The sequence below is a fragment of the Aquarana catesbeiana genome, linkage group LG11 (assembly GCF_042186555.1).
Source record: "Aquarana catesbeiana isolate 2022-GZ linkage group LG11, ASM4218655v1, whole genome shotgun sequence".
NCBI lineage: Eukaryota > Metazoa > Chordata > Amphibia > Anura > Ranidae > Aquarana > Aquarana catesbeiana.
The window spans coordinates 212,217,160-212,235,196 of NC_133334.1; the positions used below are offsets into that span (position 1 = coordinate 212,217,160).

The following is an 18,037-nucleotide window of genomic DNA, read 5'->3' on the forward strand; positions in this document are numbered from 1 at the left end:
CCTGCAAAGATGATTTGGCAACAGCAATCAGAGAAGGCTGGAGCCAGATTGATGAAGAGTACTGTTTATCACTCATTAAGTCAATGCCACAGAGACTGCAAGCAGTTATAAAAGCCAGAGGTGGTGCAACAAAGTACTAGTGATGTGTTGGAGTGTTATTTTGTTTGTTTGTTTTTCATGATTCCATAATTTTTTCCTCAGAGTTGAGTGATTCCATAATTTATTCCCTGTGCTTGTTCTATAAATCTAACTGTTACTGGCCACCACAATTATTTTTCTTGATTTCTTTTAGTGTTTCTTAAAGCCAGAAAGTTGCCATTTGAAATGCCTTTAGTTTTTGGCCATGTCTGTGATCTGCTTTTTTTCTACAACAATAAACAACTGAAGGAACATCCTCAGGGACTGGTGATTCCATAATTTTTGCCAGTGGTTGTATTACTTTACCTGGCCCAACAAGTTTAATGTGCTACTCACAGAGAGAAGGAAAAGCACTAAACCATAGTTTAGGGCCCAAGGAAGAAAGTATGTGTGCTGATCGTTACCATTCCGAAAAAACAGCCAACGCTTTTTTGGGGTCCCAAAAATTCCCCTTCATCAGGGCTGCAGGTTATTAAAGAGCACATAATTTGAACTGCAGTGCTTGGATAGATCTGAATAGTTTAAAGAATTATAACCATCACTTCAGCAGCTGGTTATATCTTCCATCCATACACTGTAGTCTGAATTATATTCTTGTTTTAAAAACTAAAGTCTGCATTTAGTTGGGTGGGCTTTTGCCATAATATGTGAGCATGCACAGCATACTTTCAGATTATGATACATTTTTCTTTCTGAAGTGCCTCCTTTAGAGATGTAATGTCCAGGATTTCCCTTATTGCCACCACTGATATATTTGCCTGGTCTTTTTTGGGGTTCGGCATTTTCGGCAATCTTGATTGGCTGGCTTGATTTATGAATGATGTAACTCATGCACATGAATTAATTCATCCTAGCACCCAAGGCAGGCCAATTACAACAACAGTGCTGGTAGGTAGAAAATGAGCTTTTACGGCAGAGGAGATTCCCACTTCTGCATTAAAGGCCTACATACCAGCAACTGTTTTGAAACAGCCTTTGTTCCACCTAAAGAACCTACAGCCCTGAAGAAAAAGGTTTTTCTGTGGCTCCTGAAAGGAGTTGGATTTTTAGTGTGATGGTAATGATTAATAAATAGACTTCCTTATTTGAACCCTGAACTATAGTTTGGTATTCTATTTTCTGTACAGTTACTGCATGTCTGCCTTAAGTGTCATATCCTGGTTATTCCAGGAGTAAAGCTGCCTCACCCAAGAGTCAACATACCATAATATTTGATTACAAAATCACATTAAACGCTAATGATTTCCTGAGATCCAGCAGTACTCAATCTGTATGTTTAAGTATTAGGAAAAGGAGAAGAATGAAGTACAAAACTACTAGGTTCCCGAATAAACCAATATTTTGTGTGGAGTTTTTCTGTATCCTGTCTTTAATTGTTCCAAAAACCCATGCAAACCATGCATTACTTTACTAAAATATGCATATTTTTTTTTCTGATACGTGTTGTTTATTTTATCCTCTAACACATGCTGATTTGAGAATTTACCACCAACAAATTGTACAGTAAGTCAAAAATATGAAATAAAAAATGAATTTATTTGGGATGTGCTTTATTACTATTTGATTATCAAAATGTATATGCTTTACCCCAAACAATAATCATACAAAAATATACTTTAATAAATACAAAGTAGACCGGCTCTGCCGTTACTTTTTTCCCAAATGCTTACTACGCAGTAACATAGTATAATTTCGGCTCTGCCGCTAACTTTTCTATTGACCATACCACAGTGGACATGCAGTTTTATGTTGGCTCTGCCTTTAACTGTGACCCTGTGCTCTTATATAGCTCTATTTCTGACTAAACTTGTGACCTTATATAAAAGAAGGCCACGCATCTAACAAATTATAATGAAACAAATATATTCATAACAAACAAATGTTTGGAAAAGTGATAGCATGCTTTACTGTCAAGGTGAATCTGATCCTATATAGGGGATCTACAACAAATTTTAAGACTGGCATAGGTCTACCTGAAATCAGTTTAGACATAATGTAATACTCCTGAAGGCACCCTCCTCTCTCCAAGATCATTTTAAAGAGTCAATAAAGTCGGCGAGCTAAGGGACCCTGGACTTTGATCCCCGCTGCTATTGCTACTACTAGTGCTGAGCTTGCGATGAGCTGTGGAACAAGATTCTTGAGGTCCAGGATAAGTGAACATCAAGCTTGGTGTAAAGGGTGTAATTGATGGTGTCTTCATCAAGGTAGGAGTGTGAAGAGCCTCTGGTTCAAGAAGCGTGTCGCTAATCTCTATTCTTGGAAGTTTGACTTTGGAACCTCGTGCTGGTTCTTCATGTGGCTCCTCTTTAACAAATTTAGGAGAGCCCCCTTGCTGGCTATTTTGTTGAGAGTGGGCCACTTTGCAGATTGGCTGGTGTGCTTCAAGAATCAGTTCAAGCTTATCTTTCTGTTTCTGCAGCTCTGCTATATCCTTTTGTAGAGATGACTTTTCTTCTTCCAGCTTGTCCGTTTCCTGAAAATGGTGAAAAAAATGTGTTGAGTTTGATTTTCTACAATTCCAATTTAAATACACATTCTTTCTTCTCTCTCTCTCTCTCTATACAGTATATGCAGTGCTCTCTACAGGACCTGGTTAGAACCTCTTTAAGACAAATGTACATGAGGATGCTTGTGATGGGGAGTATGGCAATTACATAAACTATTTTGCACTTCAAGGTCAAAACTCCAAATTAAAGCACCCTTTTCTGTGTATCCAAGACTATGAAAATTACTTATATGTGCCAGCATAGGGCACTGGAGTGAGTAGGAATAAATTGCATTTCCAATCAGAGAAAATTTTATTTTTAATGTATTCCTAAATGCATTAGAAAAATCAATTCTAACGTACAGTGGTACAGGATCTTTAAGTGAAATAAAGATGGGAGACTTAATTTGGACTTTAAAAACAGTATTTGTCATATCCATATAGGAAAACCTCTGTGACGCCAAGTCTAGCAGGACTGTAATTTCACCTGTGATTAGGTCTAAAAGAGAACAAGTGTAGAACCATTGCTCCTACACCCCTAACTCACAGACTGTACTTAGCTTGGCACAACTCCTCTTTGTCACCCGTAAGCCAGGGACCGTACAGAAAATATACAGGTCAATTTATAAAGCATTGCTATGGCATAACTGTGGCTATACACATTTCTAAAGCACGGATGTGTGCTTTACAAATGTGCTTTTTGCTTTGCTTGCTTGCGCACCCAAAGCAATCAAAGCCCTATGTATTCTTTTGAAAAGGTGGAAAAGTTTCAGGAGGAGGAAACTCGTCATAATACTTTAACAGGTGATGTAACCAGACTCTACCTGGGAGTGTTTTCTGCCATGATATGGCACAGGGCATCAGAGGTACCACACAGCTCTGCATTTTATAAGTAAAAATGTAAAATGCCATCGCAGTATGGGGTAATTGGAGTGATGTCCTGCAGTGTGCGAGGAGCAGATACCAATCTTTGTTTTAAAGGTATGTGTATCTACAGTTCCTGAAAGATGGCTAAAGGGAAAAGCATGACCCACACTGCTGACCACATCGCATTCCCCCCAGTCAGGCTCTCCTCACTTACCGCTTGAAGATAATCAGTTAGCTCTTTACGACGGTTTCTGCACTTGGCAGCTGCAACCTTATTCCTCTCTCTTCGTACTCTTCTCCTCTCCTCTTCTTCGGGTGATATCTGAATTAAATATCAATAAAAAACAATGCACGTGAGTAAAGCATGCACACCTAAAAGTAATTGGGAAAATTAACAAAAAGTAGATAGCTAATTGTCTGAGTAACATCTGATTCATGCATTTATAAAGATATCCTGTTGTGTTGCAATAAGAAGATTGCTCAGCTTAAATACCTATATTGCAGCTGTTCCACTATATTGAAGTATGATGGTGTCAGAAGCTGGCAGTGCCACTGCTTACCCTGTGCTTTTACTATGTACATAGGTCACAGAGTATTAAGGGATGAATGAAGTGTATTTTCTTTATGAATGGAAGGATTGGCAGTGTGTGTGACCCAATGACTCAGTCATTAATGTTTATCCCGCTCCAATCTGTGGTTTGACACTCACATCCCAGCTTTTTTTCCCCATGACTCACCCCCTACTTGGACTATGAGTCGCCCATCAACTGTTTCCGCGACATGTGCAATGCTTCTTACTGCAGGCACACACACCATTTTTTAACTCTTCAAGGGCTCGCCCATAGACAACAATACCATCAACTTTGACAATGAAAATACCTTGTCAATTTAGCAAAATGGTGAACATTACAAAGGCATGGGCTGTCATTTAACACAGGACTAGCTAAAATGTACCCATTTACTACACTAGAGAAATGTAAGAGAGATTCTATAAAGTGCTGTATATAAGAAGGTAGGGCCTATTACAGTATTGCAGTATAAAGGTAAGGCATATTACAATATTAAAAAAAAAAAAGTTTTTGCAAACTAATTCTCATTTTTAAGTATATATGAATAAAGACTTGGCCTCTTACTTGGAATAGCATAACTGGAAAGTACTGACAGCATGTAGTATTGGTAGTTTTTACTTGTTTTGGTATGGCTATACCCTCATTTGGCACTTGTCAAAGATGTCACAAGAACCATATTACCATGGTGTTCATACAGGAGCAACACCAATCAATAAGGTAATATTAGAAAAAAAATCAACCCCCCCCCCCTTAAGTTGATTACAATTTTTACTAGAATACATATCTGGTTGTTCATTATAACAGTGCTAATTTCATTAAGACCACAGTAGTCTTTGCTAATGCAAATAAAAAGTTAACAGACATGAGAATACTTACATGTTCACCACCACGTCTTCTTGCCATATTCAAGACTCCGCTCATGCTTCTGATGACACCATGACGAGGGCTAGGGTATGGCGGTAAGGCTAATGATCGAACACTAGGCTGGACCATCCAGTTGAGATCTTGACTTGAGGTTATTGCATTTAATGTTGGGATGAAAGGACTGGAAGATGTGTGAGTTGTGTATTTCTGTAAATGAGAAAGAAAATATATTAGTATATTATATACCGTATATACACATAGAACAAATGCATCAACACAGCTATGGTAGTGTGAATAGAATTCTTAGTATGTCGCCGCTATTGACAACCTGTGGCATTGTTAAAGAAACATGGAAGATACCACTGCTGACCATCTCCTTATAAAAATGGTAGCTGCCTTGCTGCCAAGCTGATCAAGGGACTTTTATACTTTTTAAGTCCTTGTCCAGTTGCAAGTATTCAGACAAGGCATTCTAACTTTATTTTGAATATACTCGTAACAGGTCACTTTGATAGTACTGAAGCCAGCCAGGAAACTAGCATTTTCAGAAGATCAGCAATGGCAAAACCCATGTTACTCCTTGTTCATGTTATGGAATGATTTATGTTAGTAAATGGGCTGACTTACTAAAGGAGTTGAGCATCTTCACACAATAAACTGTAAGAATATTCACTTTAATGTTCCAGTTATGTAAAAAGCAAATTCCTGTCTGCTTTTAATAGCCAATCATGTGCAGATGCAAGCAAAAATTTGCTTTTCACATAACTAGATAACTGAAGTGACCCCAAAATCAGTGAACTATTTTACAGGACTCCATACAATTTGTAATTACATATTTAAAGTAAAATGGTCATCCATATTTTGATTTCTGGTCAACAAATCATTCATGAGGGCCTGTGTTTCTACGTTTTCTGTGTTTCCCTTTTCACAAAAACATTCTGCTTTATTTTTTCAAAGAAATTCACAATACTCCTCAATCCTCTCACGTTTTACATTTACACAAGAGGTTAACGATGCTGCTCAAACAGTTTCCTTCACCCCTAAAACCCCTATTTCTTTTTCTCCTAAACTCCCCACTTCCTAAACTCCCCACATTTTCCCCTTCTTGGAATCATTTACTAATGTATATCTAATTATTATTTAATGTTTAGGTAAAAAATAGTAATAGCGATTTAGACTTGATATTCACTAGTAAATGATCCAGTTTTTTAACATATTGCTATGATTTATAGCATTACTTAGTAGCACTGTGCCTAAATATGTGACATTTTTTTAATGTGTATATGGATGTTTGTATGCATGCATGTGTATTTATATTTGTCTGTAATAATGTAGATATGGATGTATATATTTTTATGAATCCATTTATGAATACATATTATGGATTTATATATTTATATTTTATTATTACTACTAAATGTGTCTATAATTAGCCCTGATGAATGAAATGTAGATCCCTAAAGCGTGTCGGCTCTTCTGGAACCTTCATGACATATTCCTACTATGTAAAACTTGTCGTGGTATAGAACATTTCTTTGGACATGGGCATTGCCCATTTTAATGGTGTGAAGCCCTCGCATTCCCATTGTGTGTGTATATATATATATATATATATATATATATATATATATATATATATATATATATATATATATATATATATATATATATATATATATATATATATACACACACACACACACACACACACATACACATGGGATGCTGTGCTATATCTACATAGTGAGCAGCTTACTATTCCTACTCCAAACCGACTATAGTCAGTGCCCATAAGCACCTCATATCATCAAGGTTTTACATTAAACAGTGTAAAAAAAAAAAATCTGAATCCTCACTATAAGCAGAGAGCTTGCTATTCATTTTTTCCAATGAAAACATATTTTCCAAGTTGCTAAGAAAAACGACCCTAAAATGAATCTACAATGATGTAAATGGCTCCTTATGTAATACAAATCTCAAACAGAAAAATGTCATAACTATAAATAGGTATAGAATGTTCTGGGTGAATTTTTCAGTTATATAAAGATATTGTTAAAGTAAACTTTTCCTTTCATTGTAATATATCAGTCTAAATACAATGCCATACTTAGGTGCCTACAGATACCCTTAAATAGCATATCAAAGGCCCCGGAAGCCTTTAAACCTGGGGCATTCTAACAAGCAAATCTTGACTTTTGCAGGGAAAGACTATGGCTGCCTTTCTACTCTGACCTCTCATAGCATGTCGCTGAATATTGAGATCGCATATCACATTCAAGGGCCCATAAAGAGTTACAGAAGACTGGAGAGTGAAGACCAGCCGTCAACTTTCTTGGTTAAAGTCAACATTCACAAAGTAGAGTTCCTCTGGGTTGGAGGTTAGGGTGCCCAAGGTGCTGTTTAAAAGTATGTGCAGACACCTGAGGATTTATATTGCATTTACGTCTCTATAGCAGTGTTTCTCAACCTTTTTTCAGTCAAGGAACCCTATAAAATTCTACACAATATTGAGGCAACCCATTCTAAAATGTAAAAAATGTAAGTTTTTACATAATGCAGCAGCATTCACACATGTAGGACACCCAATGTTAGATGTGATTTATTCTTCCAGAGCAAACACACCTTTGCACACTGGTACTGACTAGTATTCTAGTGTTTCTCTTCTTTTTCAGTTTCTTTCCCTCACTCGGCTAATGTGACCCCAGTGTTGATGGGGAGGGGCAAACAAGGATGCTGTGCAGGGCCCAACGTCTCCCGTACACACCAATGAAGTCAAGCAGGCCTGATCCACCCACTGGCTTGAATACAATTTTTGGGCAATTTTTAGGCATTATTCCAAGGCACCCCTGATGAAACCTGAAGGTACCCCAGGGTGCCTGGGCACCCTTGTTGAAAAAGGCTGCTCTTTATTTAGAAAAAGGAAATATTCTTGCTAAGAAAAATATTACAATTATTAACCTAAGTATATGTTTGTGTGCGTACATGCATTCTACATTCCGTTTTAGGTTCATTCCCTTATGCTGGTCTTACGTTAAAAAAAGATTTGATAAGATAGTGAAACAAGGGGCAGTCTGATGCCTCAGTCCTCTGCCTATGTTGCCAATCTTCAATAAGTTTTGGTATGGTTAATAAAAAAAATCATGATTGTACAGTAACCCATAGTAAATAGGAGAGTTGCCTGATTGCCAGAACAGGCCTGAGTATGGAGGCAGGCTTATTAACGCACCAGAGTATGTGTATTAATCTGATTGAGTACTATATGGCAATCCTGTGTATGGATACTCGGGATGACACGTAGGATCAGCAACAGAAGACTTATGGAAAATTACTAAAACATACTGAAAATCAAGAACATGTCTTCTGATCGCGTTGTAAATTCTTATTTTGTGAGTCGCATATGTATGCAGATAATGCAGATAATGTATTTAGGACATTCTGTACAAAATGTTTATGTCACCAGCAATGAGTCATGAACAGTATGTATCACCTTGGGCTGGGAGGAAGACCCTAGTCATAAGAACATTACACATGAAAATAATAGTGTTCAAGTTGCTATAGAATCAGATATGGATCCACCAAATTTATTACAGACCATATTCCAATCAACAATAAAAAAACCCAGAATTTAACCTTAAAGGAGAAGTATGGCCAAAACTTTTTTGGCCATACTTCTCGTGTGGGTCACAGAAGTGCACTTAGTTCTGCACTCCTGTGACCCAGATTCAGCCAACAGCTGTCCGCTGACTTCACAGAGACAGTCTAGGCTCTGCAGGGATCCCGACAATAATGTCAGGATCCACTCTGTTTCCTGACCAGCAGCTGGCACAGCCTCTCAGCCCACCCCTGGGAGCCTGAGCCTGCCAATCCCACCCCCTCCACAGCCAGGCGCTCCAGTGAGCACTGGAAAGGGTGGAGTAGAGAGCTGGTGACTGACAGTCACCGCTCTTTGGTTACTGAAGGACAAGAACTGAGTGATAAGTGATCTTTGATTGCTCGGTTCTGAGTCTTAGCCCATGTTCACATGGGCTGATTTGGCATGCGATTTATGTCAAATTGCCTGCCAAAATTGTCGGCTATTGCCGGCAATGACACCATCTGAATCGGGGCAACGCCGCACCAATTCCCAACAGTAGTTCCTGAACTACTTTTGGTGACTTCAGGGGGCATTTTGAATAGATATCTGTGCATGAACCTGCACAGATGTCTGTCAAATAGTTCCCAAAGTCAGACTGCATTGCCTGTTTGAAATCGTGCAAGGTCAGCTGAACTCGTATGATTTCTAACCCACATCAGTGTGAACCTGGGCTCAGAGGTGGCGGGGGATAGATGCAGCATCGCTCTGAAGCTGCATCTACCCCCCCCTGCCTCTAAAACTGCTGTGAGTAGGATTTTTTTTTTTTTTTTAACCCGCACTTCTCTTTTAATATTTTATGAAAAGGATACACTGGACAGCATCATTCTGGTTTTAATAGTGTCCAGAGAACATTTTGCAAGCAGTTTACAAACATAATTATTTATGTAATATACAGTATATTTTCTACTTTAATAAATAAAAGAATCTGAAAGGAATTTAACGACCAGCACCACCAAATGAGTGCCGTCATATGGCCGCTGGAACTCTATGGTGAGCTCTATAATCATTTGTACCTTACAGCATTCTCATATAGCCCATTTGTATTTAATACTACACATATTCAGTTGCGGCTGTTTTTTTTTGTGGGGGGGGGCGGCGGCAAACAACCACCCCCCTCAGTCGAACGGCACCCCCCCAACACTCCCCTCCCTGCGGTCGGTTGGGTCACCCGCACATCCCCTACCCCCCCACTGGGTCAATTGGTAGGTCATCCAGCTCTGCACTTACCCCATCTAGGTCACCGGCAGGCAGTGTGCTTCTACAAGCGGTGGCTTCGATTGCTTCTCATCCTCCTCTGCATCACAGCGGCTTCCGATGTGCATCTCCTCCCTCCTCCTCCTCCTAGGGGTCCAATAGGATCGTCTGTCCTTTCAGCCAAACGGGTGACGGGTCTCAGGACCCGCTTTCTGATTAACGGGGAGGAGAATTAGCGTGACAACAGCGAATATTCATTCACTATTGTCACACAAGTGGACCTGCTCTGGGCGCAGTGCTCTGCGCCCCGAGTCCACCCTTTTTTGAAGCCTATTAGAGCCTCTGGCTCTAATCACATGCTTAAAAAAAAACCATTGGAATCCATGCGTCTGGCGCCCCGCATGTAGATAAGGGGCCGGACGCATGGATGGGGGGGCACCCCTACACCCCTTATGGAAGGGCTGCCGCTGCATATATTTATGTGTAAAGGAAATCCTATGAGCCTGATTTATTAGAATGTGTGAAATAAACCCTTTGTGTAACCTTACAACAGCCAATCAGGATTGACATAATGAAGTATTTAACCACTTTCTAACGTGGCAATTTTATCATTTTTCACCCACATGTTAAAATCTCCATTTGTTGCTAAAAAATGTTTTTTAACCCCAAACAAATCTATATTTTCTGAAAGCGGAAGCCCTGTAGAATAAAATGGTGGCAGTTGCATTTTTTTATGTTGCAGATACTTGCAAAACTGTTTACTTAAATGCATACATTTAGAAAAACCCCACTAAAATTAGTTTTAGTACACATAAACACAATATAATACCCATTTTATTTAGCAAAATATAAAATATGGGTTGGGATGAGTAAATAGATACCATACATCTCAAACCTTACAATTGTACAAACCTGTTATATGGTGACTAATTATGCTACCCAAAATTGTCCAATGGTAAATAAATACCATTACAGGTTATCAATTTAGAGTTAACCACAAATTATGGAGATGGGGTAGCATCTCCTTGGAACTGTTTTAACTCCTTGAACACTAGGACATTTATAAATGTACCTTAGTAGACAGGGGGTATAATGCCACCAAAATAAAAAAAATACAAACTATTACACTGTTGAATGTTAAAAACATAGTATTAGGAGGGAAGACTTCCTTAAAGAAAATCTGTTCTGTCTACTAGCAAATGTATAAGGGGTTTAATGAAGGAATCAGTCATTATTTATGCACTATGTAATATGAATCTTCTAGATTGTAAGCTCTAACGAGCAGGGCCCTCTGATCCCTCCTGTATTGATTTGTATTGTAACTGTACTGTCTGCCCTCACGTTGTAAAGTGCTGTGCAAACTGTTGGCGCTATATAAATCTTGTATAATAATATAATAATAATAGGAATACAAACCTAAAATATCCATTCAATTTGTATGAAATTAGGCAGTCCCCAATAGTAGAGCTAAAGGAGATTATACAATCAAATGGTATAGTATTGTCAGCTCCACAATGAAGCTGGGTCAGACCACCCACAATTAATTTCATCCAATAAATATCCAATTCCTAGTGTAATCACTTGGAAATTCCAGACATGTGATCACCCATCAAAGGTTCTCACACTGCCCTCCTACTAAGACATTATAAGACTAAACGAACAAAGGGGACCCAATACTGGAAAAGAATCCCAGTATAATGGCTACATTGGGTCATCCCAGTTATACATTCAGTGCAGTGATCTTCAATGTATTTTTAAGTGATGTATGAAGCCAGGGGTAACTCAGCCTAGCAGTATCCACACAAAACTGAAATATCATCTTATATAAAAAGATTGCTAAAAGCCTTCTGAACTCTGATAAATTTAAATTTAAATCAGCAATTATCTTATTATTTGTATTAAATACTTTTAAATTGGGGTTAAGAAGGTTTTGTAACTGTTGGCTGAGTGTGATACTCTGTGAATGTAATCCCGTCTGGAAAATCATATGTATAGTTCGGGTTGATTTAAGTTACACCTCAGTATTACATTTTGAAACACAACTGACACTTGTTATAAACATATTGATATGAATGCTTTTCATAGTTAAGAATGTCTCTATTTATTTCTGTCCAGATGACTGTAACCCAATGGGATTTGTTCTGTGGGCTTCAGCTATAATTTAAAGGGCATGAGTGGAATTCAACATGCTTGGTGCAGCTTGATTCTCACTGTATATATAAATTTATAATCCCTTACCAATCATCATTAAGTGGCTAACCACATATGTAAATGGATAACAGTGTTAAGGTGATTGGAGTGTGCATTGTTAATGACACTTCCCTTAGCACTACACAGTTATAAGCATACATATGCCATTTTTTTTATTAGCAAGGCCATCCCACCAACAGCAGATTTATAAATGATTTGACTTTATGAATTAATAAAGGTCAACTTCAGCCCACCCCCCCTTAACTTTTTAAGCTGAGTAATCCACAAAAAAAATGCTCACATGCCCAGCGATCCAGAGGTATTCTATAGATATTTGACATTTTGCTGCACACTGATTCTCACAACGCCTTCTACTTCTGTGACGTCGTCAGAGGGCGAGCTGTCTATTCCAGGTTCTTGCAGCTGGCCTCCTGATGACGGGCAAAGGGAAGTTGGCCTTCGGATGACACAGCACATGTGCAGAAGAATAACCTGTGACCTACTGGGCTGTGTGGATATCTCAATATGCTGTGCCAGAAAAACTTCATTCTTGCCCAAGTGAGAATCCAAAAAATGTTGGGTGAGAGAATAAAAAAAAATAAAAATATGATTTTGATTTTGAGATGAGATGGCAGAAGTCCACTTTAAGGGAAGCTTACCCCAAAAGGGTATCCCAATTTTTAGTTATATTCCTGTAAATTATATCACCCACCATCTTCCTCATGGTCTCCCACTGGATGCTGGCATCACAAGGGGATCACCCTTTTGTTAATTGTATCCATAGGAGTACATAACAAGAGAAGCTAGATCAGGCTTTCTCAACCAGGGTTCCTTCAGAGCAGTGGCGTAGCGTGGATTGCCAGCACCCGGGGCAAGGCAAGTAATTTGCGCCCCCTAACCTGCGGACAATTCGCACTCCCTGAGTCCCTTCCCTTCCTACAATAATACTGACCTACCTGACCACTAATATGATTCCTATACTGACCACTACACTATACTACTACACTATACAATACACTGACCTATCTCATTCCTATACTGACCCTTACACTGACCTACCCGATTCCTACAAGGACCACTACACTACACACTGACCTACCTGATTCCTATACTGACCACTACACACCCCACCAACCTACACGATTCCTACATCGACCACTACACTACACACTGACCACTACACTATACAATCCAGTACACAATCGACTATACACTGACCACTACACTACACACCACACCAACCTACCTGATTCCTATACTGACCACTACACTATACTACTACACTACCCACTACACAATACACTATCCACTGACCACTACACACCACACTAACCACTACACTAAACACCACACACTGACCTACCTGATTCCTATACTGACCACTACACTATACTACTACACAATACACTACACTATCCACTGACCACTACACTACACACCACTAAACACTGACCACTACACACCACTAACCACTACACACTGACCACTACACACCACTAACCACTACACACTGACCACTACACACCACTAACCACTACACACTGACCACTAACCACTACACACCACTAACCACTACACACTGACCACTACACACCACTAACCACTACACACTGACCACTACACACTGACCACACTACACACTGACCACTACACACTGACCACTACACACCACACTGACTACTACACTACACACTGACCACTACACGCTGACCACACACCACACTGACCACTACACTACACCCTGACCACTACACTACACACTGACCACTACACTACACACTGACCACTAACCACTACACACTGACCACTACACACAACACTGACCACTACACACCACACTGACCACCACTAACCACTACACACCACTAACCACTACACACCACACTGACCACTACACTACACACCACACTGACCACTACACTACACTACACACTGACCACTACACTACACACCAACCACACACCACTACACTACACACTGACCACTACACTACACTACACACCAACCACACACCACACTGACCACTACACACCACTACACTACACACTGACCACTACACTACACACTGACCACTACACAATACACTAGACACAGACCACTACTACTCAATACACTACATACTGACTGCTACACAACACTCTACCCACAGACCAATACACTACACACAATACATTATACACTACCTACAACACTATACATTACACTATACGCTAACTTTCTGGCTGCTCACTCTCCTCAGACCATATCTACTCCCCCCCGGGCCGAGTGAGTCTCTTACCTTTTTTTCTTCCATCTGCTGTGCCTCTGCCCCGCCGACTGTCACACTGCCTGCCCCGGCGGGGACATGATGATCAGTGACCCGGGCCAGAGAGGAGGAGAGGAGGAGAAGACAGCGGCCACAGACTGCCTGCCGCGACGGCCGACAGGGTCATGATGTTCAGTGACCCGGGCCGGAGAGGAGGAGGAGAGGAGGAGAAGACGGCGGCCACAGACTGCCTTCCGCAACGGCCGTCATGATTGGTGACCCGGGCTGGAGAGGAGGAGCAGGAGAAGACGGCGGCCACAACAAAGGCCAGCCCCGCCCCCCCCCCCCCATTGAGTACAGGCCAGCCCCACCTGCCGCACATGACCCCTTTCGCCCAATCACAGGGCGCCAGGGGCCGGCCTGAGAATTATCATGGCGGCCGGAGCGCGGGGTCACAGAACAGAATTTAGCTGTATGGAGAGAGGGTGACACATACTGGAGCAGGATGTCGCCCCCCCCAAATGTTGCGCCCGGGGCCTATGCCCCCCTCGCACCCCCCACGCTACGCCACTGCTTCAGAGTTTGCTAGGGGTTCTTTGAGTAATTTTTGCTGCTCAAATAAGTAACCACTGACACCAATTATCTTTTTATCTATCTGTAAGGTGGGATTCTTCCCAATGACCACCAATGTAAGGAGTTTTCTCCCTGGTGACCATTACACTAATGTACTGTAAGCTTTAGATATAACAATTATTAGCAGGGGCTCCCTGACTCCAGTAACGTTAGTTCAAGGGTTCCTCCATGTGAAAAAGGTTAGGAAAGGCAGAGCTAGACCCTTCTGCTGGATGAGGACTGAGACTCCAAAATGTGTCAGAGCGGGGTCATAAGAAATGGGGGCTGGACTAAGAAATACATCCGGGAGAACAAACTGTGGATGAATGTAGTTTTAGGAATCTGCCAAAAACTTGGGTGGAGTGATCCTTTAAGTGCAAGTCATTCCTCGTCAGTGCAACAAAACTATTAGTCTGTAAACTATATATAGTATATAAACTAGATAGACTATAGAACATATATAATATATAAACTATAATAAATAGACTATATATATAGTATATAAACAATAATATTTAGACTATATATAGTATATAAACTATAATATATAGACTATATATAATATATAAACTATATTATATCGACTATAGACCTTAATATATAAGCTTTATTATGTAGACTACAATATAGACTATATATAATATATAAACTATAATGTATAGACTAGAAATTATATATATTTAAACTATAATATCCAGACAATCAACTATAAATCACATATAAACTATAATATATAGTCTAAACTAAATATAATATATAAACTATAATATATAAACTATAATATATAGACTATAAACTTTAATATATATATATATATATATATATATATATATATATATTACACATAGTATCATATAAAAGTGTAAAAAAGGATAAAAATATCTTAGTAATGTATAATAAATAACGTGTAGATAGCCATGATCAGTTCATTATAATAGTGACAGCTTAGAATCATCACCATCATTTACTATAATCATCTAAATTGCTCTAAACCAAACACATAGAAATTTCTGAACTAGAATAATAATAATAGAATATATATCTGTATATAATATTGTATCCATTGTACATATGGAGGTAGAAGTTACCTGCTGCTGGTGGTGGTGGTCCTGTGGAGGTGTGGCTCTCATGCTGTGCCCCATACTGGCAGCCCCGTAGTGTGAGCTCCCAGAGTCCGGGCTGTGACTGCCGCTGCTGCACCCTAAGTCCTGCTGAGGGTAAGTCCCGGAGAAATCCCTGTACATGGTCCGCACAGCCAGCCTTCTCCTGATCACACTGACTCAGACATCAGCGCCGCTTCATTTTATCAATGGGAACCTGGAAATCCAAAGCGATAGGGGAGCCTTTCACCCCGAACACTTTCACACTTGTGTATTATGGCAGCGACAAGCCCCTGTTTATGACAGCGCCCATTACTGTAAAAATCGATCCAGTTTGAAGTTTTATTGGTCTGGAAGTTTTCTTTTATTTGTGTTAAAAGCAAAGGAAGAATAAAGCAATCCACCCTTTTACTGGTGTCTTAGTTGGTACGATCCGGGTTTACCATCAGGCAGTGACGCAGATGCCCTTATATGGTTCGTGTACTTCCTCCGAGAGGAAAGCCCTGTATCTAGCGCTGAGTGTTTTTTTTAACTCTGCTCTTTCCAGTGTGGAACGGAAAGTCGAGGTGACCTGATACAGGAGACACCGAGACACACCGACTTCGGGGAAATGATGCTTGTTTACTTATCAATCAGCCTATTTATCCTCTTTATTATTTCTAACCGGTCGGTTTATGGGAAACATGTCTCCGTCCTATAGAGAATATTGATACAATTCTGGTATAGAACATTCAGTCATTCCACTGTTCAGGGATGGTGTTTGTTTATCTTTCTTACATCTATTACTGTTACATGTATTATTGTTACATCTATTACTGTTACATGTATTATTGTTGCATCTATTACTGTTACATTTATGATTGTTACTATTCCTGACTTTGTTTTAGGTTAAAGTGTAACTAAAGGCAAAACATTTTTATTTTGGTTTGGTACAGAGCAGAGAGGGATTAGAACCCATCAGGTTTCATGCCTAGTACACACAATGACAAAATGGGACATAAAATACCGCTTTCTCAGCGATCTTCCAATAATCGTATCATTAGTACACAGCTTTCGAGAGCCGATCATGACAGTTCATGCAAAATTATCCGAAAGGACAAACACATAAAATTTTCTCGAAGGATAACAGAATGTTACAATTTTAGTTTAATCAGCACAGTATTTATCTAAAAAAAAACATAAATCAGAAGACCAAGACTACGCATGCTTAAAAACATCAGAATACATTACAATACGATACAACACATTACATCACTTTTGAAGTTGTATTCTGTCCTACGAGAATTTTTGTAGCTTTAGTAATCTCTTCATTTTCGATATGCCACTAACCTAGTCTCAAAATACCAACCAAATCGTTCTCTTTGCTCCCCCCAACACCTCCTGCTCTCTAGCTCCCTTGTCACCTCATCCCATGCTCGCTTCCAGGACTTCTCCAGAGCCTCTCCCATCCTCTGGAATGCTCTACCCCAATCTGTCCGACTTTCTCCTACTTTATCCACTTTCAGACAATTCCTGAAAACTCATCTCTTTAGAAAAGCCTATCTGGCCCCCACCTAACAACTGTACATTTATTTTCTCCATCAGCACATCCCCCACAGTCATTACCTCTTGTATCTCTTGACCTTCCATCTTCGATTGTAAACTCTAAGGTGCAGGGCCCTCTGATTCCTACTGTATTAAAGTGTATTGTATTTGTACTGTCTACCCTCAAGTTGTAAAGAGCTGCGTAAAACTATTGGCTCTATATAAATCCTTAATAATAATAATAATAAGAGACTAGCATGCAAAAAAAAAAAAAGAATGAACGATCATTCGTCTAATATTCTCATCGTGTTTACGAGGCTTAAAGTGGTTGTAAACCCACTTTGAAAAAAAAAAAAAAATAACGAACATCTGCAAGACAAAGGCATAATGAGCTAGTATGCATAGCATACTAGCTCATTATGTAATACTCCCCTGAGATCCAAGCCCTCGCTGCGGTGCCTGTACATAGCACCGGCCGGCGACATCACTCCCGGGGGTTACTTCCGGGTATCGTGGCTCCGGCCAATCAAAGCGCCGGGAGCCGCCGGTAACGGCACATTTACTGAAGCAAAGGGCATGTACGTGCCATTACTTCAGTGCGCATGTGCCGAT

At 39.8% G+C, this 18,037-nt stretch overlaps 1 protein-coding gene across 1 annotated transcript; it reads right to left on the reverse strand.

Moving 5' to 3' along the window:
- Positions 1 to 1,683: 1,683 nt before the first annotated feature.
- Positions 1,684 to 16,110, reverse strand: FOSL1 (FOS like 1, AP-1 transcription factor subunit). The gene is made up of 4 exons (XM_073605268.1): positions 15,890 to 16,110; positions 4,939 to 5,133; positions 3,708 to 3,815; positions 1,684 to 2,614 (listed from the first exon to the last, which is right to left on the reverse strand). Exons 1-4 carry the CDS (start codon positions 16,043 to 16,045, stop codon positions 2,174 to 2,176), a joined length of 900 nt encoding a protein of 299 aa, XP_073461369.1. The 5' UTR covers positions 16,046 to 16,110; the 3' UTR covers positions 1,684 to 2,173.
- Between the last annotated feature and the right edge of the window lie 1,927 nt (positions 16,111 to 18,037).

What these genes read in the sequence shown, in the direction of transcription:
- FOSL1 (XM_073605268.1), bottom strand. Translation starts at nt 16,045, where the DNA reads ATGTACAGGGATTTCTCCGGGACTTACCCTCAGCAGGACTTAGGGTGC. An exon ending in ACCACCACCACCAGCAGCAG is followed by an intron (nt 5,134 to 15,889) that starts GTAACTTCTACC and finishes TCTCATTTACAG; the next exon opens with AAATACACAACTCACACATC. An exon ending in TAACTGATTATCTTCAAGCG is followed by an intron (nt 2,615 to 3,707) that starts GTAAGTGAGGAG and finishes CACCATTTTCAG; the next exon opens with GAAACGGACAAGCTGGAAGA.